Below are 27,884 nucleotides of genomic sequence, written 5' to 3'. Positions count from 1 at the left end.
TTAGATTTCTGATGATTGCAAATAGAAGATAACTGGAAGGTAACTATTGCTAATTATTGCTAATCTGTTATTAATGAATATGACACCTTAGAAGTGACTTTGTGAAGCTACATACACTGAATGCAGATAACTTGGCTGAAGGAAAGAGATCATTGAAATAGTAAAGGAAACACAAAGGATATATTCAGATTCCAGAGGGACCCTGTAATAGTAGCTTACAGGTACTTTGTACTTTACAGTGTGTCAACAGTAGTCACATTCATTATTTATTTGACCCTCCCACAAAAATTATGAGGAAAAGAGAACAAGTGTTATTATCATCACTTTACAAATGAGGAACCTGGGTAAGTAGCAGAGCCAGGAAATGAATCAAGTTTTCAGACTGTAAATCTCCATCACACCACTCTGCCTATGGTGATTAGAGGCTAGAAAAAAAGAATGATAGCAGGCTTCTGGTTATTTTGGTATAAAATGCAGATTATAATTGTACCACTGGTTTTAGATTATATATAATATTCCAAGCTAACTTTCTGATTTACGAAAGCTGCAGAATATGAAATAATAGTACTTCTTCAAAATTAGAGCTAAAAATCTAGTAACATTCACAAAACATGAATAGCAATTTAAAAAGAGTTGAATGGACCCAATTAACTTACCTCCAATAAGTTTTAGGTCAGAAACAGATGTTTATAGGAGCTGAGCATTTTAGTAAATTGATGTTGAGTTTGGGATATTTGGACTTTATAATGCAATTAGTAAATATTATTTAACTGCTCTGAGTTCATGAGGCGCAGGCACAGGAGTATCCTCTGTGGCTTGAATGTTTCCCTGACACTATCTCACTTTAAATGGAAACCCGCCCTCCGTCAGGGCCACAGTTGGCTCTAGAAGTTCTGTGGAGTGCGGGGCAGAGTCTAACGCCCATCTGTTTGCTAAGGGTTTTCCATGAAAGGTTATCATTTTCAATGAAGCGAAGAATTTCTTGCTTTCCTTCTCTCAGAATTGTGTTTGCTCAAAGAGCCTTCATCCATGGATAGCTATTGGAGGCATAATGGGTGATACTTTGCAACCCAATGTAACAATACAAGTGGGATCTGAGACATTTTGCACAAAGCTTATATTGATCTAAGTGTACACTATAGTGTGGCTATGCTAGCAAAATCATATCAGATTTATCACTATCACTGGACTAGATTTACACTCATATCAAATACAGGCGGCATTGCTTTTCAACAGTAAGACAACAGATTCCAAGGTTTTCAGTGGTGCTAAATTCTTGCTACTCATACTCCAAAGGCACAACTCAGCCTAGATTGCATTCATTCATTCACTGACTTGCCCAACAATTACTGACCACCTGATATATGCTGTGAAGGACCATTGTTGGTCCTGGTCATAGAATAATGAAGAAGTTACAGTCCCTGCTCTGGGTCTGGATGGAGAGTTGGGGGAGAGAGGGGCAGGGATGGAAACAGGAGGCATCAAGAACTGGGGAAGCATAGAGAATCTTGACTAACCCTGACCTTGGGGGTGAGAGAAGACTTTCTGGAGGGAAGGATAGGGATGAGGGGAATGGTTCAGGGAAAGGCAACAGCAAATTAGAAGCTGTCAAGGTGAGAGATGATGGGTGATGAGAAACAAAGAAAGCTTGGTATAGCTGTAGTATAAATTCTGGGAAAATGGTAGTAATTAAGCAAGATGTGGAGGAGGGGTAATTGGGACCTTGCTAAGGGATTTGCACTTTTCCTGAGAACAGATGGATACTGTTGAAGGTTTATAAGCAGGTTGGTGGCATTCTGACTTGTTTAATTTCAATTTCAGGTTTCAGACCCCTATCACACCTAATGTGCAGACTTTCCGAGATACCATCGGAGACTGCTTTGGCATTGCCATTGTTGGCTTTGCAGTGGCCTTCTCTGTGGCCAGCGTCTATTCCCTCAAATACGATTATCCCATTGATGGCAATCAGGTAAGTATAAACCGACGCTGGGTCTAATTAGGCAACTTTATATACTATTCTGCATGCATAATATCAATGGTGTCGCACCTAAAGAAGATTCTTCCTTGTTCTCCCATCAGGAGTTAATCGCCTTGGGAGTGAGTAACATATTCGGTGGATCGTTCAGAGGATTTGCAGCAAGTACAGCCCTCTCCAGATCAGGGGTCCAGGAGAGTACAGGAGGCAAAACCCAGGTACTGGAGGATCTTTGCTGTGAGGGTCGTCCTAGCTTGAGTCACTGGGGATGCGGATCCCAGGGGGAAAGTTGAGTCTGTGATGAGAATGTTCTCATCTTCACAGGTTGCTGGCCTTCTCTCTGCCGTCATCGTGCTGATTGTCATCCTAGCCATTGGATTTCTCCTGGAGCCTCTGCAAAAGGTAGCACTCCTCTCTTGGACTGACATCTCTCTCCTTTGGGTGATGAATCAAGGACCCTGGTTCTTAAACTGAGGAAGCACAAACTAAACTAGGGAAAATGAGTATCTACAAACTCTCAGATCCTCTTCTTAGCCAATACTCTATGGGCCAAAACTATTTCTTTTTCTCCTGGCACTATCTTATGAATGTTAGGAATGCAAATATCCAACAACTCTACCCTTGCAACTCATACTCTGCCTTATCAACTCTCCTCTTCAACCGCTATGTTTGTAGCCCCAGATATAATTAATGTTTACATAGGAAGGCATCCTGGCACTGCAGCTTCGATATGGATTGACTAAAGTGAAGATTTTCTTAAAGGTTGAGGTCATCAGGGCCTCTATCGAATTCAGAGAATGGTGCTATCATCCACACAACCTGTTCTTAGGAATACGCCCTGCAGCTCCCAGAGTTTGGTTTGACTCCAAGACCAAAGCTGTCAGATTGCTGGATGGGAGCCAACAGCTAGACTTTGACCTTGTACCTTCACCTCATGCTCCTCTCTCCAGCTCTCCTGAACTGTAATTTTTGAGGGCGTAGTTTAACACTTTGTCCACCGTGGCAGGTCACAAAAATAACAGCGGGCCCTAGAAAATACAGGATCTGTAGGAAACCAGATGATGGTCAATACCTTGTTCTTTGCGGTGTTAATTTGACTTTGAGGGAGTACAGAGGGCACTGGCTCTAGTCCTGTAGATGTACTTCTAAGCGGCTCTGCCGCTTATTACCTGTGTGTTTTGGGCCGATTACTTAACCTCTCTGAACCTCAAGTTGCCCATTTGTAAAATAGGGAGGGAAATAGTCCCCACCTTACAGAGTTGTTGCAAAAATTGAATGAAATAATGCACGTGAAATATTTAGCCCAGGGTGTGGCACATGATAAACAATAAATAATAGCCTTTTAAAAAAATTTATTTATTTTTGGCTGCGTTGGGTCTTCGTTGCAGTGCAGGGGCTTTCTCTATTTGTGGTGAGCAGGGGCTATTCTTCGTTGTGGTGCGTGGGCTTCTCCTTGCACGGGCTTCTTCTTGTGGTGGCTTCTCTTGTTGTGGAGCACGGGATCTAGGCACGTGGGCTTCAGTAGTTGCGGCATATGGGCTCAGTAGTTGTGGCTCGCAGGCTCTAGAGCGCAGGCTCAGTAGTTGTGGCGCACAGGCCTAGTTGCTCCGCGGCATGTGGGATCTTCCCGGTCCAAAGATCGTACCCGTGTTCCCCTCATTGGCAGGCGGATTCCTATCCACTGCGCCACCAGGGAAGTCCCAATGCTAGCCTTTATTGTAAAGATTATTATTGTTTTTGTTATTCTTATTCTACAAACATTCTATTATACCTCTGACTACGAAGGACATAGAGATAGGACACAGCCCACCAAAGTCTGTTGGTTGTTATCTAGGCCTTTTTCCTTGTTGGTTGGTTGCTGGACCATGAGTTTTGTCCAAGGTTTCTGGAGTCCCAGTGCAGTTATCCCGAATGTGGCCAAGCAGTGCACAGTACTCTTTGCTAAAATTATGCGTTCTTCCTATGCTAACCTACTGATTTCCAGAGGAATGGCATAAAATGGGTCAAAAAGTCACCACCAAAGAAATAATGTGTGTAAGAATGTATATCTCAATAAAAATAAATGCATACACAGCTCCCCGAAATAGAGAATTCTGCCCCGTGTGCTTCCTCCCATGTGTATCCCTGGGCTCTACCTCACCCACTTCAATTGGGAGAAACTAAAAAAACAATTGCCGTTTAAAATCCTATCTCTTTCGTGAATAAACCACACCAGTGACGCTGTCCAGGATGCTAATCAAAGGCCCTACTTTGTAAAGGAACCATGTGACAATTCCTTCTTAGACCATTGTGTCTGTAATGTTTTTGTTTCATCTGAATAACCGGTCTACTTCTTTTTATCATATAAGGACAAAATAACCCTTCATGATAGCTAAGAATGAACGTCCCTTGAGCGCTTACTAAGCATGAGCAGAGTTCTAAGCATTTTGTTTACAATTAATCCTTTGTAGCAATTACAGTATGGATACCTGGTTCCTGGTAAAATGATTCCCCTTTTCCTGTCTATGGCTTCTCAGGGCTCTGTAATCTTTATTTTTCTTTAAAGGGCTCTATTGTGTATGTATTTCACTGTAAATTGTTTCAATTTCTTTTTAATTTTTAAAAAAATTTAAATTGAAGTATAGTTAATTTATAACGTTGTATTAGTTTCAAGTGTACAGCAAAGTGATTTGTTTATACATATATATGTTATACATATATATGTTGTTTACCCATTTTCAAGTTGTTTTTCCATGGAATACTGACCAGGTGGTAAATAATGCCTAATGAAAAGAAAAAACATGTCTCTTCTGCAGGTAGTACTTGACGTGTTTTATAGTAAAGTCCCCCAAAGCAGCAGGCTTATTGTACAGAGTACTGCGAACCTTTCACGCAGCTACCATGGCAGGGGGGCAGGGCATCTACACAGCTACACTACAATATCAAAACGAGTACATTGACATCGGTACAGTACTGTTAACCAGATTACAGACTTTATTCAGTTTCCCCCATTTTTTAACTGGTGTGCATTTGTGTGTAATTTCCTTTTTAAAGTCACTTAAGACAATATTTAGTCTTCTAAACAACCACCTGTATTCTCACAGTGAGTAAATGAGCTAGTCAGGCATTAAATTATAAACATAACTTGTGAAAATAAAAAATGTCTAGATCAGTTAAACTATATTTGAGATAGGAAAACACAAACTGTGTTTGGTTTTTCTTTGTACATTTCTTTTATGGTGTGAAAGTAGTCAGTATACAAATTCCATAGTCCACTCAGAATCGAACAGCTGAATTGGGGGCAGGGGTTGGGGGCCTGTTCCTACCATTGTGTTAAAACCCAAATAAGGAAGAGAGGGTGCCATTCAGCATTTTTCACCTTAATTATCATAATTCCTGCAAGACAAATTATCTCATTTTGCCATGCCACGAAACAAAAACTTGAGCTTAGCTGACCACCCAGACGCCTCTTCGTGACTCTACCGTTCAGCAGTATCACAATCAGGCTTCTTAAAGGAGGCTGTGTTACTGCCTCTTCCACTCACTAGTTCACCCACTCATTCGCTGAATAATTATGAAGCCCCCCCCCACGTGCATTTACCACAGTAGGTTCTGGGGATCTAGTAGGGAACAAGACAGATAAGGTTCACACTGTCCCAGAGAGTCGGCGTCAAATCTTTGCGAACCTCTCTGTGATCTTTGGCTTCCTCTTACTAAATGACATGATCACTGATCATCATCCAAGGTTTGAATTCTGATTCCAAGACCCCCAAGCTCCCCAAGTTTCTTTTTTTTTAAAAAAAAGATTTTTTTGATGGGGACCATTTTTAAAGTCTTTATTGAATTCGTTACAATATTGCTTATGTTTTACGTTTCGGATTTTTGGCCGTGAGGCATGATCTTATCTCCCCGACCAGGGATGGAACCCGCACCCCCTGCATTGGAAGGCAAAGTCTTAACCACTGGACCACCAGGGAAGTCCCCCCAAGTTTTTTTTTTAAACAAAGAGCAACCCCCTCTCCCTACCTACAGTAAATAGACATACACTAGACCACCTCTGCTTGGGAAGAATTTCTTTTGGTCATAGGTCTTCAGATCTGCCTTTCTCTGACCCAAGGTACAGGTGAGTAAATGCTATCAGATCATTTATGGCATGTCCCTGTCACTGTGGTGGGGACAAAATCATGGCTGGGGACAGCTCACAGTCCCGGGTCTGATGTATCGTGCATGGCATTGCACACCAGAAAAGGGTGTATCCTTTGATAGGCCTTGAGGCCCTGGAAAGGACTCACTTATTTACAACCTTCACCTTTGCTTCTCTATGGTTATTGGATTATCTCAAAGTACATCTGCTCTTTATGTTTTTCACAGTCTGTCCTGGCAGCTTTAGCCCTTGGAAACTTGAAAGGAATGCTGATGCAGTTCACAGAAATACGAAGATTGTGGCGAAAGGATAAGTATGATTGTGTAAGTAGAGGCGATGGTCTTTGAAAGAGAGGAATCAGAATGACATTTTAATGCTGATGTAAAATGCATATTTATATTGCAAACAAAGTGAAATTTTGTTTCTATCTGTCTGTTCAAATAACCTGAGTTTATTTGCTATCCTGAAACTACATACTCTAATGATTATTCTCTGGGATTTTAATGTAAAAGGATGAGCTACTTACAAGTAGGCAATGGTCCATGAAACACAAGGAGAGAACTTCTTAGATCTGTTCTAAAACTTCTTGAAGTCACCTCTAACACCACAAAAACTCTCTGAATCTTAGGGTATGCATTGCTTCTGTTCTTCATTACATCATATGTTAGTTTCCAGAGAATCTGTGAAGAAAAATTCTGAACGTTCCTTTTGGAAACACTCTATAAAGGCTCCCCTCGCTCTCAGCATGCCTTACAATGAGAAGCCCATGTCCCTAATTATATCAGGGTCAAAGTCTGTGGTGTAAAAAGGTTTGTTAACATAGCTTATGGTACTTAACAAGCATAAAGTAATAAACCACACTTGGTTTAGTTTTGCTGCTGATAGATCAGTGTTAGGGATTTTAACACTTTTTTGGCATGCTAGGAGTCTGGTAGAGACAGTAGCCTTTAATTAAATCAGAGGACCAAAAGTAAGAGATTAGTCCAGGCTCTACCAATTAATTTGCTGATTTTGACAAAGAGCAGCTGGTTCTGGAATTTTCGCTGTGACAGATTCAATCATTTCCTTAACTGGCTCAGGGATGGGATTAGAAATGGATACACTCGCTTGGGATTTTTGGAAAGATTTGCTTGTGTTTCTGCAGCTCAGAACCCGAGCCAGCAGAAATGACTTCAAGGCAGGTCCCTTCTGCTGTGCACTCCCAACTTCTGCTTTGGGCCCTAGAAGTTCATGCTTTCTTATAGCTCTGGACCTAGGACACTGTACTTAAATGAGAGTAAACGGTGGTGTATGTGTTGCCTTCTTTTGACAGCTAATTTGGGTCATGACCTTCATCTTTGCCGTTGTCCTGGGCCTCGGTTTAGGCCTGGCTGCTAGTGTGGCGCTTCAGCTCCTGACTATCGTCTTCAGGACCCAGTTGTAAGTGCTCATTGTGGTCTGCATCCTTGCAGGCTTTGACCTGCCCAGGTCGGAGGAGAAAAAAACCTGTCACTTGTTAAGGGAAAAGCAGTTTAGTTGATAGGTATGCAAATCTATCAAGATTGGCTAAGCCTGAGATTTCCCTGGTGGTCCAGTGGTTAAGACTCCGCGTTTCCACTGCAGGGGGCGAGGGTTTATCCCTGGTGGGTAACTAAGATCCCACATGCTGTGCCGTGTAGCAAGAAAAAAAAAAAAAAAGGAAGAGAAGATTGGCCAATCTGTTCTGCCTCACCCCAAGGCCTGAGGGTGAAAGAATGGCCCAACCTTAGAGCATCAGCCAGATCCCACCAGTTATTGGTCTGCTCCCTGCTTTGACACCAATTCAAAGAAATCATAAATCTCTGAGTCTGTTTGCCCAGCTGTAAACTGGTGGTAATTCTATTCTGAGCAGGTTTACTGTCTTTGTCTCAGACTTGTTAAACATGGGAAAGTGTTTCTGAGAAGATTCTGAGATTCTCCGTGTCTGGGGGAGTGTTGTTGTTCCTCTGGATGGGTTGTTAGATTGGACTCCCACCTGAAAATCAAGGAGCTGGATTAGAGAACTTCTCAAAGGCCCCCCTCATCCCAAAATGCCACAAAAGCTACTTAGAATTCTTGATTTTTAACAGAATTCCAAACAGAATTCCAGTCCAAACATCTTTGGATTCTTAAATCTCTGCCATGTAATGTCACCACCATGTGGTCACTCAGCCTATGTTGGATTACATGGCATGACAGAGAGATAAGGCTTGTTGGGATCTAAGGTGTTCTAGAACAGAAGGTATTATCATAGTTAAGGTTGATCCTGGACTGACGGAACACATTTACATTGAAATGTTCCTGCACTTGTTTATTCACTTATATTTTCATTCATTTCTTGGGGACCCATCAAACACAGAGACAAACTGAGTGGTCATAGGCAAATCATGATACTTCTCCATGTCCTTATCCATACAAGGTGACTGTATCTGCCTTATTTCACCCACTAACTGATATTCAGAATCAAAATGGCAAAGCATATGGAAGTGCTTTGTAAACTGGATGTGGTAAATGGGAGGAGAGGCACGGTTCCAGGAGCTGTGGGAGGGTCAGTCAAAGAAGGTATTTGCCCTCCAGGGCATGATGGCGTGAGGATTCCCCAACCTTTAAAATTTGGAAAAGTGAGCCTGCTTTGGAATGCTGGGAAAACATCGACGTTAGCCTCATAGGCCTAACGTATATGCATGAATGATTCACTTGGTGTTGATTTTTCCCTACAGTCCTAAGTGCAGCACGCTGGCTAATGTTGGCAGGAGCAACATCTATAAGAATAGAAAAGATTACTCTGAAGTAAGGAAAACTCAATTTTTCTCTTTGATTGGCTAAATGATATTAATATAAATCTAATGAGCACCATCTACTATGACTTCTCTGCCTTACAGATGTATGAACCAGACGGTGTGAAGATTTTCAGATGTCCATCTCCTATTTACTTTGCAAACATTAGTTTCTTTAAGCAGAAACTTATCGATGCTGTAAGGTTTGGGGTTATTAATTTTTTTTAATTCCACTGAATATCTAGGAAAGAAATGCTTGTTCTGTAACAGGAGTGTCATTCATTTCACATATGTTGAGGCTGGGTTGTGTTTGTGTTTTTGTATCCTGTGTCCCAGGGCAGGTGGAACTACATTATAAGGGGTCCATTAACATGTTGGGAAATGAGACCTTTTTTTTTGCCGTACGCAGGCCTCTCACTGTTGTGGCCTCTCCCGTTGCGGAGCACAGGCTCCGGACGCGCAGGCTCAGCGGCCATGGCTCACGGGCCCAGCCGCTCCATGGCATGTGGAATCTTCCCGGACTGGGGCACGAACCCGTGTCCCCTGCATCGGCAGGTGGACTCTCAACCACTGCGCCACCAGGGAAGCCTGAGACTTTTTGTATAAGGTCCAATATAGAGACCCTTTTTATTAAATTCTGCTGTAAAGTAAAAAGATTTACCACAAGATTTTGGGCTGCTGGTTTTTAACAGATGATCTCCTACAGATTTTCTTTGGGAATCAACTTCAGAAACAACACGAGTCCTTAATATTTGACTGCATCCTTGAAGAGATTCAGGATAGCAAATGAATACTTATAAGTGAAATGAATAAATATAAATGAATATTTAACACTAAATAACAACTAGTGTCCCTGATGGACTGGAGAGAAGCTGACAAAGAAGCAGACTTTAAGGTTAAGAAACAAAAGCTCAGCACTCACCCTTTCACATGCCTTCTGGTCCACTCTGTACCTTGCACAGAGCTTCTGCCTTAAACCCTAACTATTTTTACTCATTTGTTATGCATCAAATATCTTTCTACCCAACAATTTTTATTTTTTTTACAAAAATGGGATCATACTGTCTATCTGGCTTTAGATACTGTCCTTTTCACTTATCTTTCCATCTCACTACATTTTTTTGTCAATGATTTTTTTATTACATACTTTGATCCTCCTTACTTATTACTCTGGAGCTAAATATTACCACAATAAGAACACATTTGTTTTGGAAAGGGGAAAAATGAACGTTACCCTCAGATCTAATACTAAAAGTATAAAATAAGATATATAATAGTAGATATTACAAAATATAATCATACAAATTTTAATAGAATAAAAAGTATCTAGAAGCAGGATACTAATTAGATGCCACTCATATTCAACAAATAGAAAAAATAAAATAAAATAAAATTCCCTAAGGGTTGTGTGGGCCAAAAACAAAAACAAAAACTTCAAATAGAATTTAGACCCATTAATGGATACTTTAGGGATAAAACCTGGATGGTACAGAGGTTTTTGAATGTTAACTGCATACAGGCTGGGCAGACCATAGGTCGGATACAATGCTCTCAATGATGATGTCTGGACCACTTGTAAATTTTATTTCAAATATCTGCTTTATGTGCCCCAATCCCTCAACCCATCCCGCTTAATTATGCTATATAAGTAGAATTACGCTATTAACTAGAATTATGCTATATAAGTAGCAGAATATTCAGCATTCTTGTAACACAGCAATGGGCTTTTCAGATTGGCTTTAGTCCACTTCGAATTCTTCGCAAGCGCAACAAAGCTTTGAAGAAAATCCGAAAACTGCAGAAGAAAGGCCTGTTGCAAGTGACACTGGTAAGCTTCTTGCCCACATTTCTGCATATTATACCTAAAAGCTTAGTAAAATGTAGTTCAAGAGGTTGGTTCCATTCCTTTAAATGAAATGCCGGATAAACAAGGTACTTTGTGTGTCCATTAGTGTCATGTTTTTAAGGGTCTCCTTAAAATTGTATTCTCCTAAGAAATTTTTTTTTTACGGTATGTGGGCCTCTCACTGTTGTGGCCTCTCCCGTTGCGGAGCACAGGCTCCGGACGCGCAGGCTCAACAGCCATGGCTCACAGACCCAGCCGCTCAGCAGCATGTGAGATCTTCCCAGACTGGGGTACGAACGAACCCGTGTCCCCTGCATCGGCAGGCGAACTCTCAACCACTGCGCCACCAGGGAAGCCCCTAAGAAATTTTTTATTCTCCAAATAAAACAGTTTACAATCCCATCAATTGACCCAACTCTGAATCTATGCTTCAGAAATTCACTACTTATCCTTGACATACAGTGTTTTGTTTAACATCTTTAGTGGAGTATATTTGCTTTACAACGGTGTGTAAGTTGTTGCTTTATAACAAAGTGAATCAGCTATACGTATACATATATCCCCATATCCCCTTCCCTCTTGCGTCTCCATCCCACCCTCCCTATCCTCCCACCCTCCCTATCTGCCCTCCCGCCAGGTGGACACAAAGCACCAAGCTTATCACCCTGTGCTATGCGGCTGCTTCCCACTAGCTATCTATTTTACAGTTGGTAGTGTATGTATGTCCATGCCACTCTCTCACTTCTTCCCAGCTTACCCTTCCCCCTCCCCATGTCCTCAAGTCCATTCTCTATGTCTGCATCTTTATTCCTGTCCTGCCCCTAGGTTCTTCAGAACTTTTTTTTTTTTTAGATTCCATATATATGTGTTGGCATACGGTATTTGTTTTTCTCTATCTGACTTACTTCACTCTGTATGACAGTCTCTAGGTCCATCCACCTCACTACAAATAACTCAATTTCTTTTCTTTTTATGGCTGAATAATATTTCATTGTATATATGTGTCACATCTTCTTTAGCCATTCATCTGTCGATGGACACTTAGGTTGCTTCCATGTCCTGGCTATTGTAAATAGAGTTGCAATGAACATTGTGGTACATGACTCTTTTTGAATTATGGTTTTCTCAGGATATATGCCCAGTAGTGGGATTACTGGGTCATATGGTAGGTCTATTTTTAGTTTTTTAAGGAACCTCCATACTGTTCTCCATAGTGAATGTATTAATTTACATTCTCACCAAAGTGCAAGAGGGTTCCCTTTTCTCCACACCCTCTCCAGCATTTATTGTTTGTAGATTTTCTGATGAAGCCCATTCTGACTGGTGTGAGGTGATAACCTCATTGTAGTTTTGATTTGCATTTCTCTAATGATTAATGATGTTGAGCATTTTTTCATGTGTTTGTTGGCAGTCTGTATATCTTCTTTGGAGAAATGTCTATTTAGGTTTTCTGCCCATATTTGGATTGGGTTGTTGGTTTTTTTGATATTGAGCTACATGAGCTGCTTGTATATTTTGGAGATTAATAATCCTTTGTCAGTTGCTTCATTTGCAAATATTTTCTCTGAGGGTTGTCTTTTGGTCTTGTTTATGGTTTCCTTTGCTGTGTAAAAGCTTTTAAGTTTCATTAGGTCCCATGTGTTTATTTTTGTTTTTATTTCCATTTCTCTAGGAGGTGGGTCAAAAAGGATCTTGCTGTGATTTATGTCACAGAGTGTTCTGCCTGTTTTCCTCTAACAGTTTTATAGTGTCTGGCCTTACATTTAAGTCTTTAATCCATTTTGAGTTTATTTTTGTGTATGGTGTTAGGGAGTGTTCTAATTTCATTCCTTTACATGTAGCTGTCCAGTTTTCCCAGCACCATTTATTGAAGAGGCTGTGTTTTCTCCATTGTATATTCTTGCCTCCTGTATCAAAGATAAGGTGACCGTATGTGAATGGGTTTATCTCTGGGCTTTCTATCCTGTTCCATTAATCTATATTTCTGTTTTTGTGCCAGTACCATACTGTCTTTTTTCTTTTAATTTTATTTATTTATTTATTTTTGGCTGCGTTGGGTCTTCGTTGCTGCGTGCGGGCTTTTCTTCCGCTGCAGCGAGCAGGGGCTACTCTTCATTGCAGTGTGCGGGCTTCTCATTGTGGTGGCTTCTGTTGTTGCGGAGCACAGGCTCTAGGCGCGCAGGCTTCAGTAGTTGCAGCATGTGGGCTTAGTTGCTCTGTGGCATGTGGGAGCTTCCCGGACCAGGGCTCGAACCATGTCCCCTGCATTGGTAGGCAGACTCTTAACCACTGTGCTACCAGGGAAGCCCAGTACTATACTGTCTTGACTACTGTAGCTTTGTAGTATAGTCTGAAGTCAGGGAGCCTGATTCCTCCAGCTCCCTTTTTCTTTCTCAAGATTGCTTTGGCTATTTGGGGTCTTTTGTGTTTCCATACAAATTGTGAAATTTTTTGTTCTAGTTCTGTGAAAAATGCCATTGGTAGTTTGATAGGGATTGCATTGAATCTGTAGATTGCTTTCGGTAGTATAGTTATTTTCACAATGTTGATTCTTCCAATCTAAGAACATGGTATATCTCTCCATCTGTTTGTGTCATCTTAATTTCTTTCATGAGTATCTTATAGTTTTCTGCATACAGGTCTTTTGTCTCCTTAGGTAGGTTTATTCCTAGGTATTTTATTCTTTTTGTTGCAGTGGTAAATGGGAGTGTTTCCTTAATTTCTCTTTCAGATTTTTCATCATTAGTGTATAGGAATGCAAGAGATTTCTGGGCATTAATTTTGTATCCTGCTACTTCATCAAATTCATTGATTAGCTCTAGTAGTTTTCTGGTAGCATCTTTAGGATTCTCTACGTATAGTATCATGTCATCTGCAAACAATGACAGTTTTACTTCTTCTTTTCCCACTTGGATTCCTTTTATTTCTTTTTCTTCTCTGATTGCTCTGGCTAAAACTTCCAAAACTATGCTGAATAAGCATGGTGAGAGTGGGTAACCTTGTCTTGTTCCTGATCTTAGTGGAAATGGTTTCAGTTTTTCACCATTCAGAATGATGTTGGCTGTGGGTTTGTCATCTATGGCCTTTATTATGTTGAGGTAAGTTCCCTCTATGCCTACTTTCTGGAGGGTTTTTTATTATAAATCGGTGTTGAATTTTGTCGAAAGCTTTTTCTGCATCTATTGAGATGATCATATGGTTTTTCTCCTTCAATTTATTTGTTAATATCCTTGCATTCCTGGGATAAACCCCACTTGATCACGGTGTATGATCTTTTTAATGTGCTGTTGGATTCTGTTTGCTAGTATTTTGTTGAGGATTTTTGCATCTATGTTCATCAGCGATATTGGCCTGTAGTTTTCTTTTTTTGTGACATCTTTGCCCACAGTGTTTTTCTTGGTCACAGTTCTTATGCATATTAGTATCCTCTCTTGCAGAAAGGATATATATGTACTGTTGATGGCTTTAAAGATTCTGACGAAGAGCTGGACAATGATAATATAGAAGAACTGGATCAGCCCATCAATACAACAGACCTGCCCTTCCAGATAGACTGGAACGCTGATCTTCCTTTCAACATCATGGTCCCTAAAATCAACCTCCACAGCCTCATTCTTGACTTTTCAGCAGTGTCATTTCTTGACATTTCATCAATGAGGGGTCTCAAAATGGTAATTTCTTTTTTCTGAATGGAAACAGCTAATCAGTCACTAAAGGTAAAAAAGGTGTATTTGTGGAAGGATGCTCCTTTAGATAACACATGCTTAAGTAGAAGTAAATTTTAATCTTAGAATATTTCATGGAGGGAGTGCAGGTGGGGCATGTTCAGAGAACTCTTTAAAAGTGCATTTCCCATGAGACTGCATATAATTTCTAATGTATGCTTATAGACAACAATGCTCATAATCCTATTAAATTCCAATTCTGCAGTGCCTTCAAATCCTTGCGGGTGTTGTATCTCAAATGTCCTGAAATAGAGGAGGTCTTGGGAAAAAGTGGAACAAAAAAGTGGCCTTTTGTTTTTATCCTCATCTTTCATAAGCCAGTGAGATTTCACTTGACTATATAACAATGTGTGGTTTTTTTTAAGTAGATATGCAAAAGAATAAATGTCACATGTGATTTTAAAACAATCAGGTTGCAGGCTCTTTTCTTTGCACAGTTTCGTCAGCATTTCTAAAATAATGAGTTTCTGACAGAAATGCAGAAACAGATATCAAGAGAATTTAAGAATTCCAAGTCTCCCTCTTTTGCTTGATTATTTTTTTATAGAAATCTGCCTACATAAAAACTGACCTAAGATCTGTTAAGTATAGGTGAACTGGATATAAAATTCAAAAATAGGATCAATTTTATTTCCTTCAAACTATCTTAAAAAAAAATCTAAACATCACATAACTTTTGAGACTGCCTGCCTTTTCTTTTTCTTTGCTTCTGTCTATTTTAGCTTTGGAGGAGAAAATACACAAAAAGTTTGATCTTGGCAGTATAGCACAAAGGACGGGGACTCTGCCTTAGGTTTCCTTGGTTTCCTTAAGGTCCTAATTCTTACTTCAGCCCAGTAGAGGCTCTAAAAGTGTTTACTGATGATAATAGTGATATTAATGATCACTAAACTGATCAACAGTACAAGATACTTTTCTTAACCTTATATGACCTTTCTCATATCACTACTGGCCTTTGTTCTTAGCCTAAAGACCAGGAAAACGGATAAAGATTCATTGGTGCTAGATACCTCCAGGCACTGTGGACAGGAATAAAAAGAACAATGTGTACGGGTCATGGGGTTTTTTAACTTTTATATAGATGAAAGCTCTAAGTCAAGATCATCCCATAGAAGAAACTTTTAAAATTAAATCAGAGTTCATCTTGTGAGTCAAGGCAGAACATTTTCCCATCATCCTTCCTTAGAGTTCTTTCCTTTGGATTTCTTTCTTTTTGTGATAGAGCCTTGTTATTAACTTTAGTATCTCTATACTATTGTCTCTTTTCAAAATGTAAAAGGCTCTGAAAGCAACATATCACCCTAAGACATAATTATGATAGTTTTCTTTATGATTCTGACAACTGAAACTGTTCCCTAAGGAAGATCTACTTTCTTTTTAACAGATCTTGCAAGAATTTATCAGGATTCAGGTAGATGTGTATATTGTTGGAACTGATGGTAAGTTGTTTTGTTTTTATATTTTGACAATTTCTTCACTGCTAACTCTCAATCTAGACAGCTTCTCCAAAGAACAGGCACTTTTTATGATCACCAAGAAGGAAATCTAATTTGTAGATTTCCAATAGAAATCTCTAGGGAACAGCATATTTATATTTGAGTTGTGTCAATATGTAATTAACTTTACAATTTGAATCCTAGTTTAACAGGCAGCAAAGGAGTGAATATGTAACCACTGTTTACCCTAAACTTCCTAGAAAAGTAGGCTTGTCTTCTCTTTTCCTCACCTCCCTCGATTCATCGGCCCATAATTACTTGGTTTCTGCTTCACCTCACTGATGAGGTTGCCCTTGCCAAGGTCATCAATGATGTCCAGGTTGTCAAGATCAACCACCCCCAGCCCAGCCTCATTCTCTTGGAGCTTACTTTAGCATTGAGGTACCTTTCTTTAGCCTCTGTCTCCCTGACTTCTGCAAGACCATTCTTCTGAGTCCTTTCCCACCACTCTCAGAGCTCCACAGTGTCTGACATTGTTTCCTCTCCACACCGCAGTCGGTCTTCCCCAAGGTTCAAACCTAAACCCTATGGTTCTAATTCTATCAACTCTTTCTAAGTCAATCTCTTAGCATGCTTATGACTGCAAGCATGTCTACAGGTTAATGAATCCGCTAACTACACCTTCAGCCCAGACCTTTCTTCTGAGCTGCAGACCCTGTATTCAACCATCTGGATGTCCTCCAAGTACCTAAGATACATGTATTGAAAACTAAATATATTACCTTCCCTCCCAAAACTACTCCTTCTCCTTTTCTATCTTGATCACTGCATCACCACATACCCACCCAGTTGCCCAAAGTAGAAACCTTGGAGCCGTCTTTAATTTCTCCTCCCCATCCCTCTATATTCAGTGAGTCACCATAAATATTCCCTAGTGAATCACTCCTCCTCTCCATTTCTACAGTCTTAATCCAGATCCTTATCAGTTCTCATCTAAGTCCTCTGCAAGAACTAATCAGTGTCCTTGCCCATGCCTAGAATATTCTCCCATCCCATTTTCTGACTCATCCCATTAATCTTTCTCATGAAACTTATAGTCTAGTGGGAAAGCCCGATAATAAACAAATAAAAAGATATTTCAGGTAATGATAAGCACTGTGAAGAAAAGAGCAGGGTTAAGAGACACAGAGCCACAGGGGTAGTGCTATATTAGACAGGTGATCAAGGATGTCCAGTAATGCGACATTTGAGCAGCAACTGGAATGAAGTGAGGGAGTCAACCTTGACAGTATCTTGGGGGAAAGCATTTTAGGGAGGGGGAGGGCAAGTGAAATTGAGGGAGGCGTGAAATTGGCATCTTTAATTTTTTGCTCTCTACTGGCTCCTATCCATAAAATCTACAGATATACTCTAGTTTCAAGGCTTCCTTATAATTAAAAATATTCTCTTAATCTCAGTAACCCTTTAATCTCTTAAACAATTTTATTCTTTCTCCATCATCCCAGGTTTTTTAAGATTGTCCTTTCCTGCTTCCTCTGCTGCCTGGCATCCCTCTTAGTCCTTAACTAAGATCATCACCTTCCCTCTCAGTGCACACCACCACCCACCGGCATCCTGGGTTCTGGCAACCACAATGCCCTCCTCTCTCCCTCTCCCTCAGACACTGCTAGGTCTTGTCGATATTGAAAGTTTGCCTGTGAACAGACTTTCCCACCTCCACCCTTTCATACCTTCTCTTCATCCTTCTTTCTCCAGATCCTAGGCATTCTTTTAAACGGTAACTGCTTCATCAAGTTTTCCCAGAATCCTGCCAAGAGGAAACAACCTTTACCCTTCTTTCTCTGAATTTCCATAGCACATGATCTGTGCCTCTCTTATTCATTCTTCAAAAATCTGAGGACCTACCTTGTGCTAGGCATTATTTAAGACCCCCAAAAAAATTAAAGAAAAAAATCAGATTGCTTCCTGCCTTTATGATTCTACAACAATTTCCCTTTCATTAAGATAGTATATAAGTGCTCTACCTTCACTCCAGGACAAGATTCATGTCTAACTTAGGTTTTGATCCTTCATATTACCCAGCCAGAGCTTTGCATATAGTAGACATGATGTAATATTTGGTTATCTGTGCAAACAATGCTGGTTAGTGCCTACAAGAATAGAATTCCTCAAATATGACTGGAGAGGTAATGTACGGTGCCAAGGAAGATGTTTTCTGATAGTACCCAGCACCTTTGGGAAAATGGACTAAAGCAGTAACTAGTAAATCCAGAACCAGGGCACTGGTCCATGAGTATACGTTCTATTTTGGCAGAATCTCAGCTTTTAGTAATAAGCTACATTTGATGCTCCAGTCATTAACGAGGGAGATTAACTCACAAGTCTCCTGCCTAAAAGTTTTTCTCATTTGAACCTTTTCCTTCGTTTTTACATGAACACATTATATGTGTAATTTTCTTAGAAAGGTGTCCTTTAGTTCCAGAAGACATTGTACTAATGGTACACTGGTATCGTACCATTGCAACCCCCAAACACTTAACCAAACATCAGTGAAATGCACATTTGCAAATGTAAGTTCAAATCCCCAACCTCAAGGAGAAACCCATAGCCAAACAATTACTTCTTCCTGTTATTCTTTCTTTCCTCTCTTCAGATGACTTCATTGAGAAGCTGGCACGGTGTGAATTTTTTGATGATGAAGTCAAGGACTCAATATTCTTCTTAACAATCCATGATGCTGTTTTGCATATTTTGATGAAGAAAGATTACAGTACTTCGAAGTTTAATCCCAGTCAGGTACCAGCTTTTTGGCGACTTTCACATTTGTATAACCAACCATCTGTGCTTCTTAAATTTCCCTTTATTTTTCAACATTAAAAAAATATATTCCTAATCCATATTTCCATCCTGGTTTTTCAGGAAAAAGAAGCAAAATTTGATTTCACCATAAACACAAATGGAGCATTACGTAATCGGGAATGTCAGGTAAGATTCCTCAGCAGGTTTACCTGTATCTAGACATTAGGACAAAACACTTTTAAAAATAGTGAGGCCTCTTCCAGCACACTGCAGAAAGTCCAGCACCTGTTTGAGCCTCTGTGCCTCATCCCTACAAAACTGAAGCAATAACAAAAAAAAAAAAAAAGAAAGAAAACTGAAGCAACATCAATCTCATAGGGACTCTGGGGGGAAATAAGCTCAGACCAGTACAAAAAAAGGATGGAAAATAGTGATACTCGATCTCTTAGTGCAATATTGAGCACAGAGAGAACGTTTTGTTTTCAAAGTACTTACAACAAAGATCTTATTCTGGTCTTGTCAATCCATGAGGCAGGGAAGGAATTACTGTTTCCATCTACAGATGAATTTGTGATAGAGCTGAGAAGCTAATGTACACATCCTGACCCCCAGATGCATGGGAAGCCCCTAGACAGTGCCTAGCCCAGCACTGAAAGTTAGGTTCCTTTACTTCCTTACTTGAAAGAGTTGCCAAATCATCATTTAACTGGATAGTGCCGTTTCATTCTAGAATATTCATTTCTAGAATATTCACTCCTATAAGGGACTGTCTCTAGTTTGGGAAAAGCAGAACTACAAATCAAAATGGGTATCTGCTGTAAGGCAAGTATATGGTAGGTGCATTACATTCATGATCTCAATCTTTACAACAATATGCAAAGAAGATATCTTCATTTCACAAATGAGGAAATTAGAAGGGCTCAGAGAGCTTAACTAATTTGCTTAAGGTCACACACTAAACTGACAACAGGATTTGAAGCAAGATCTGTCTGATGTCAAGATCTATGTTCTGCACACTATGATATACTGGCTGTTTCCTTTGGTGAAAAACTAATGGATGTGAGGGTCCTGGGAAAGAATCTAATGATTGTCTTCAAGTACGGGAAGTGGCTGGTGGTATTTCTCTTATTTGAAGAAAGGTCTAAGAAGAATAGCAAAAAGGAATTTAAATTAGAAATGAAGCAATGTATAGCATAAGATAAGCCTGGATGATTATTAAGAGTTTTATCAAACAGAAAAAGGTTAGGTGAAAAAGCCATTCCAGAAAATTAGACCTGGTGGGGGAGAGGAGAGCCATGATTCTGTTTCCCAGGGCTGTTTTCCAGAAAACCCCACATCTAGCACCTTGCCCAAGGCCCCCACAAAGAGAGCCTTACCAGAAACCCTCTGCCCAGTTGTTGGATTCAGAATTGTCACCAAGTTTTAAAGGATCAAGTATAGGAACAGAATTTAAATCTGATGTCCAATCATAGCTTTAGAACCAACTGTCAAACAGAATGTAGTCAATACCATCCTGTACCTGTTTCCCTATATTTAAAAAAAAGAAATATTTAACAGGAGCTCTTTGCATTACTTAGAGGAAGATAAATCAGCAGTCGTGGTTAGGCCACCAGTGGTGATTCATGTAAAAGCTGAGTGTCCCTGACCAGCACACTTGGCCCCTTTGAGTTTGTATGGCCCCTGTAACAAATGTGAAGAAATATATTACTACAACACATTATATTCTTATTTTGGTTAAGTTAAATTAGGCCTTTGAAAGATACACTTCTATTACAACATGGTATCACATGGTTCTACGTTAACCAGGTAGTCGTGGAAGGTATTATTTGATCATTAAAATTGAAGACAAAAAACTTGTTGGTGACTCTGGTAAGTTCTAGGTCCCAATTTTAATCAGATTGACCACATTTACTCTTCTTAAATACAAGATATGATTATTAAGAGGGATAGAACTTAACAAGTCTTTTAAAGCAAGAACTTTCTGTCTTCTTCCAGGTACCCAGTGAAACAAAATTCTAATCAAAATATAATTCAGAGGGATCCTCATCTGACTGTCACATAAAGAACAACTTTATACCCAGAAAGTTATTGATAAGTTCATACATTGTATGAAGAATATTTTTATTTGACAGAAATTATGTTTCAAACTTTGGAACGAGATTGTTCTAGCATGGTATATTTTTCACATATCTAGTAGGCAATTATGTAAATACTCTTAATTTTATACCTTGTAGATTTATCAAAGGAAAATTATTTTGTTTGTATGTATTTTTATAGCACTGACAGATTTCCATCCAAGTCACTACCTTTGCGCATATTTTGCAGTGCATTTGCACCACTGCTTTGAATCTTGTAATTTGTATAGTTCATACTAATATATATCCATTTTAAAAAATCAATTGTACAGTGGGTGTGTCTTGCTTTGTAAAATTTCTTGTTAGTTTTCTGAAACATGCTTGCTGTGGGTCCTCTTTATAGTGATCTGACTGGAAAACTGCTACATGAGAATCTTCTAAACCCCCTGCAATGAGACTTCTTTGCCCAGATTTTATGATTACTATAGCTTTTTAAAGCACTCAACCTCCTATCCAGATTTAGATACAATCCTTCTAATGCCCTATCTGTAACTATAACTAGTTTTTGACTCTTTCTTCACTGCTGGTCATTATTTGTAACTCACAGGGTAACAGCTCTAGAGCTCAATTCAGCTGGAGAATGAGATTCAGCATGTTTCTCTTTTTTGCTGGAACTGTTCTTGGTATAAATTTGTATTTATTTTATGTAATAGAAATTAAACATCATCACCAACAGAAAAAGATTCAGTGGCCTCTGTTCAACATCAAAGCACTTTGTCAATGGGAAAAGTTGCCCCAATTGTTTTAGATCTCACCTCTGAATGTTTATTGTCAAAGTACCCTTCTAACCTTTGTTAATGTCTTTACTGAGAGGGCTTGTCTACTGGACTTAAAACCAATTACAGAAAAATAAAACAAAGGCTTATTTGCATAGCTACTCTTAATTAAAGACTAGAATGTCAGCACTCTTTATAGCAACGTGTCTTAAACTTTTTGAGTCATGGACACCTTAGAGAGCCTCATGTACCCTATGGACTTTGGGAAAAAAATACACATACACATATACCTTTGTATATGATGCCCTATGAATCTCAGGTTAAGAGCTCCAGTACAAATTGAAAGCATGAGCCTATTTAATTGGTCATTTGGCTTGGGGGTGGGGCAAAAGCCTTGCACAGAATTGTCACTGATGTCTGCATCTTCACAAGCAAAGGTGCCCTCTACCCTCTTCTTGCCAACCAAAATGTCATAGAGCAGGAAGAAGCACTCCAATTACCGTGCCCCCATCACAATCCATTCAACCTTAACATCTTGAGTGAGGTTCACTTATCCTCATCCTTAAATGTTTTTTCTCTGAGGCCTCTAAGGTGGATATGCTTTGGGTAAGGGGCATGCGTGGGGCTGGGCCTCTATTTGCCTGCCTCAGAGCAAATATTGGAAACTGACCAGGGCAAAGACTCTGAGCCCTGATTTAGGAAGAGGCTAAGAGATTGCGTTGGAAGATAAAAATAAAACTTATGGGACTTCCCTGGTGGTGCAGTGGTAAAGAACCCGTCTGCCAATGCAGGGGACACGGGTTCGATCCCTGGTCCGGGAAGATCCCACATGCCACGGATCAACTAAGCCTGTGCCCCACAACTACAGAGGCTGCGCTCTAGAGCCCGTGGGCCACAACTACTGAGCCTGTCTGCCACAACTACTGAAGCCAGCGCGCCCAGAGCCCATGATCCGCAACAAGCCCATGATCCACCGCAGTGAGAAGCCCGCGCACTGCAACGAAGAGTGGCCCCCGCTCACCGCAAAAGGAGAAAGCCCGCACGCAGCAACGAAGACCCAACGCAGCCAAAAATAAATAAATTTATAAAAAAAATAAATAAAACTTACAAAAAAATAAAACTTACACAAATCAGAGCAAACTGAAGGGGAGAGGATATCCAGTGATGAACTGGGAGACAGAACCACTTGTGAAGAAACATATAGTACTGAAATTAAGAAAGGTTGGAGCTCATACATACATGTTGAGCAGTTTATCTTCAAAATCATTTTCTAATGCTAATTTATGCATTTGATACATATTCTTGTTTAAACACAGTGACTTACCAGTTAGAAATGTAAATGAAATGTCTTAAATGCAAGCTGGACCATACACTGCATAAACAAGAGCAGAGAGAGGAATATATCATATTTGTCTGCCATCTTCATTTGGACAACTTACATGTTAAAACTGATCTACTGATCCTCTCCCCCTAATCTGTTCTACTAGCACCTTTCCACCTCAGTTAATGCCAACTCCAGCCTTCCAGCTGCTCAGGCTGAAAATTTTGTTAGGAAATTCTATTGACTCTACCTTTTAAATATGTCTAGTATCAACTCACTTAACTCTCAAAACAGCCCCCCTAAGATAGGTACTATGTTTATCCTCATTTTTTAGAAAAGCAAAATAAATCAAGGCTCAAAGAGGATAAGTAATTAGCCTAAGTTATATATACTTGCTAGTTCTATAGGTATAGAACCAGAATTCAGTCTAGATGGTCTGACTCCAGAGCCCAGGCTCTTAATCATCAGGAAATACTACCTCTTCAGAGAAATAAAAACCTAAAAAAAAAGAAATAAAAACCTATCTAAAAACTGATCTAGCACAAGGCAGGACTAAACTCAGGAACGATATAGGTGCATTCTGCAGATTTGTTCCGAAGTCACTTATTTAGCACTGCACAATTAAATATACCCAGAAAAGCTATTAGGAAATATATTATTAATTCCAGAATCAAATAAATTATTTCTCTCATTATGGTTGTATATCTGTATACTTTTGTAAAACATTTTTTAGTATTTTTCCCCACCCTGGCCGCTATGCTTTGAAAAAGAACATAATAAAATCTTTCGAGGAAAATTCAGGGGTTACTATCAAGAACAATTCCTGGGTAAGTTAGAAATGTAAGCTCCTAATTAGCAGGGATCATATCTAGCTGGCTCATAATTATATACCCATGTCCATCATATATAAGTGCTTAATTTACATAAATTTTTATTATATATATATATATATATATCCATCCTTCCACAAGTCACCCACTTCTTTTTTTAAATATTTATTATTTATTTATTTATGCATGCCACACTGGGTTTTAGTTGTGGCATCCAGGATCTTCATTGCAGCATGCAGGCTACTTGGTCGCAGCGTGTGGGCTTTAATTGCAGCATGCGGACTCCTAGTTGTGGCACGTGAACTCTTAGTTGCGGCATGCATGTGGGTTCTAGTTCCCCGACCGGGGATCGAACCTGGGCCCCCTGCATTGGGAGCGTGAAGTCTTACCCACTGGACCACCAGGAAAGTCCCTCACCCACTTCTTGATACTTATGTCACCACCATCATCTCTTGTGAAAATGATTAAAACAGCCTTCTGACTGGACTTCCAATCTTTGCTTCCCTCTTCTGTTCTCAACACACAGCCAGAATAATCCTTTTAAAAGAACCAGATCATTCCACTCCTTTGCTCAGAACCCCACCACGGTTTTCCACGTCAGAGTAAGGTCAAAATCTTTACAATGGCCTAGGAAGCCTGTGATCTCCCCATTCCCACTGTCATTACCTCTCTGACCTCCTACTACTCACTCATTCCATTCCAATCTCCTTGCTATTTCTCAAATATGCCAGGTGCAACCCCCTCTTTAAGGCCTTTACAGACTGTGTCCTCTGCTTGGAAAGTTCTTCCCCACACAATATACGTGGCTAACTGTCACCTACTTCAAATCTTTGCTCAAATGTCATCTTTTCAATGAATTCTACCCAGACTGCTCTATTTAAAACTGCAAACCTACCAACACCCCCATTATCCTTACTTTCCCTTTATTCTCTAGGATTTTATCACACTTCTAACATGTTACACAATTTAACGAAATTTATGGTCATCTGTCTCTAAAGACTTGTGCATCCAAAGTGATTAGAATGGTGTCTAGCCAAATATCATATGATATTGCTTATATGCAGAATCTAAAAAAAAATTCATACAAATGAACTTATTTACAAACCAGAAACAGACTCAGACTTAGAGAACAAACTTTTGGTTACCAGGGAGGAAGGGTGGGGGGAAGGACAGATTGGGAGTTTGGGACTGACACGTACACACTGCTATATTTAAAATAGATAACCAACAAGGACCTACTGTATAGCACAGGGAACTCCGCTCAACATTCTGTAATAACCTAAATGGGAAAAGAATTTGAAAATGAATAGATATACGTATAACTGAATCACTTTGCTGTACACCCGAAACTAACACAACATTGTTAATCAACAATACTCCAATATAAAATAAAAATTTTTTAAAAATGGCATCTAGCATATAAATGAATTTATATTTCACATGGTAGGTGCTCAGTACCTATTTGAGTTTAGGCCATGAAATACTACATTTACCGTGGATTAGGGTGCTTAACCGGAGGATGGAGCCTATTACTTAGTTGTCAGCTCTGCAACTAAAACAATTCATACACCAAAGTTATAACATGAGTTATCTCTGGAAGGGAAATGTTAATTGTGGTAGTGGTCAAGGGGATCTTTATTTGTAATATGACATATTTCTCCCAAAAGACTTATTGCTTGTATAATGGAAATGAGTGCAAATTTTAAAACAAAAAAATTAAAGATTTTCAAAGTAACACATAGGAAGAAAAATAAAGGGAGCAAGATTTTTCAATCTGAAGGAAGACAAAGGGAGAACAATTTTAAAGGTAGATTAATAGGAAATGAGCTTAAATACAATATGAAAGTTGGTGCTAACAACTACTTGGAATAGCAATGAGACATTCTCAGGACATAGATTAACATTTCAAAATGGCAGATTTTTAAAAAGACATGGTTCCACTCAAGTGTTAGAGCTAAACCCATGACCCACCATTGTTCATTTAAATCCTGTGATTCTGTAATGCCTAAAAATTCAAATTCTAAGGGAGATGAGAAAATTAAAGTTTGATATTAAAATGCTGCTTTAAAAATTCTGCCTTAATACTTTTCCCCTCAAAGATGGAAAACTGAAGGGGCATGAATCAAAACATGTTTGAAAATTCAAATGTTTTTATTAGTATCATTACCAAGTATTTTAACTGGCTTACCTCTCTTTCCCCTTTAAACCTAGTATATCCAATATTGCTTTATTAGATTGCGCATATATTGTAATAAGAAAAGTCGGCTTGGTCTAGGCCACAATTGAACAGATTACAGTTACAAAAACCAGTGAAGAAAAATAAATCCACTTCAGCCAGAATATAGTATGATTATGTCAAACCTCAATTAACATCAATATACCAATTTGATGGCTGATCTAATAGTCAGAAAAGTTTATTTTTGTTTCAGGTACTTGTGAGATTTTTCCACGTACTTGTAACGCTTTTTCAAGAATTGTATGATATGTCTATACAGTTTTTCCAGAAAGATGTATGAAAGATACTCTTCCAGTATGTTAGTAAGAACAAAGCGTAAAGCAGCTCTGTATACTTCATACAGTAAAGTCACCTATTTTGAGTTTAAAAATATGGTCAAATTATCTTTTGCATTTATATTTCAGTGGTAGTATTTATACGATAACTTGAGCAAGTGGTTTTTACAGGGCAAGATGGATATTAAGTAGTTTCTTAGTCTTTGCAACTGATATTTCCCCAGAATACTATAGAATACTCTGAACAATCATACCACTTTAGAAATGTTAACGTTCAACTTGCTGGGTTTAATCTCCAAAAAGGTGAATCTATTTTAACTGTAAAAGCTGTATGAACAAGAAAAATTCTGCATTCTCCCAAATGTGTCATCATTAGGTAAAAATTCATCTAGGCAAAATAGTATTTATGCTTTCATTTTATTGTTTTTAAGAATTAAACTGCCACCTCAGTAGTCTTAAGAGCAATATAATGAAATATACATACATTTAATTTAGACTTATGTCCATCATAGCTTCAAAGTCTTCCCTGAAATAAGGCTGGGATTCACATCTTTTTCCTTAAGGAAAGAAACACTAACAGTAATTTTGTTATCCTTCTACCCACCCACCCTCATTCAAACAATAACTGGATGAATTCAAGTCTAACACCATTTTAAAAAATTGTCTGTTACAACACATTTCATCTGATCTGCCTTCCTGCATAACACATATTTCTTAAACCTAACCAAAAAGAAATCATTTTTTAAAAGCCTACAAGAATTCTCTTAACATGTGGAATTTTATCATGATATTAATTTTTTTTGTCCAATACATAGGCTAAGTGGTTTCATGCCACATTCAATTCTAGTGAATTTCATTAAAACAGGTGAGCTCTTCATAAATAGTTGAGAAGCTTTAAAGTGAATTCGGCTATTTCCTATTACATGAAACCAAAAAATGGTACTGGATTTTCAACAAGAGTATTTTAACAGCTCCTAAATAGGGCCATGAAAAGGAATCAAGTTTGCACAGTCCAAGTACCTACAGTAATATGATAGATGCACTCACCACCATTTCATACTATTTCACTCCCATGCTTCTGATAACAATTTCTCTCTAGAAATATTGCATTAACAACTGGACTCTCAAATTGCTAGGTGTGAAAAATCACGTACTTTCATTTAAAAAAAAGTGTATTCGTTATTTTCAGCTGGTCACGGTTGAAAGGGCCATTTATAATTATTTCTAACTTCAGCTTTAAGTTCATAGATAACTTTGCATCTGATTATCCAAGATGAGAAGTTGTTTTGCCTGTTCCTGACAGAATTAAATGGTAAATTAGCAATCAGTTCACCCTTTGTCAAAAAGAAATGTTCTAAATTTATACACTACTAACTATTTAATAAATGGCATCTGCATACTACACATTTCATGTTTATATGTTATGCACCATTTTAGGGGGGAGGAAGTACTTCACAGGGGTTTATTCAAAGGATATATAGTAATATCCTAAGAGTGTTGATTTATACATATGAGTTCTGTATAAACTGTAAGTGGTCATCTCAGCTGGACTGTAAGAAGCCCCTATAATGCAAAAGCTGACTCCAAAGACACCTTATAAAGCACTGAAATTCACAATTTAGATTACTTTTCTTTTCTCCAATACAAAATCATCTGGTAGCCTTCACTGTTGACTCCAAGCTAAAACGTTCCA

The 27,884-nt window shown here is 39.0% G+C and overlaps 1 protein-coding gene across 1 annotated transcript in view; it reads left to right on the top strand.

Annotated features, from left to right (window-relative positions):
• The window catches only part of SLC26A3 (solute carrier family 26 member 3), a 28,206-nt gene extending 8,603 nt beyond the window's left edge, over positions 1–19,603 (top strand). The window contains exons 8-19 of the mRNA XM_089917829.1: positions 1,822–1,969; positions 2,080–2,193; positions 2,300–2,377; positions 6,326–6,421; positions 7,411–7,517; positions 8,816–8,885; positions 8,978–9,070; positions 10,605–10,700; positions 14,156–14,389; positions 15,828–15,882; positions 18,533–18,675; positions 18,799–19,603. Coding sequence (XP_089773955.1) covers positions 1,822–1,969; positions 2,080–2,193; positions 2,300–2,377; positions 6,326–6,421; positions 7,411–7,517; positions 8,816–8,885; positions 8,978–9,070; positions 10,605–10,700; positions 14,156–14,389; positions 15,828–15,882; positions 18,533–18,675; positions 18,799–18,897 — 1,333 coding nt within the window. The 3' untranslated portion in view covers positions 18,898–19,603. The remainder of the gene's footprint in view (positions 1–1,821; positions 1,970–2,079; positions 2,194–2,299; positions 2,378–6,325; positions 6,422–7,410; positions 7,518–8,815; positions 8,886–8,977; positions 9,071–10,604; positions 10,701–14,155; positions 14,390–15,827; positions 15,883–18,532; positions 18,676–18,798) is intronic.
• The last annotated feature ends 8,281 nt before the right edge of the window (positions 19,604–27,884 follow it).

Source organism: Delphinapterus leucas, chromosome 9 (genome assembly GCF_059928025.1).
Source record: "Delphinapterus leucas isolate spDelLeu-1000000601 "Yukka" chromosome 9, BTC_Dleu_Yukka2, whole genome shotgun sequence".
In the NCBI taxonomy this organism is placed as follows: domain Eukaryota; kingdom Metazoa; phylum Chordata; class Mammalia; order Artiodactyla; family Monodontidae; genus Delphinapterus; species Delphinapterus leucas.
The sequence above is the reverse complement of the archived record's forward strand: the minus strand, read 5'-3'. Positions and strand labels throughout refer to the sequence as shown.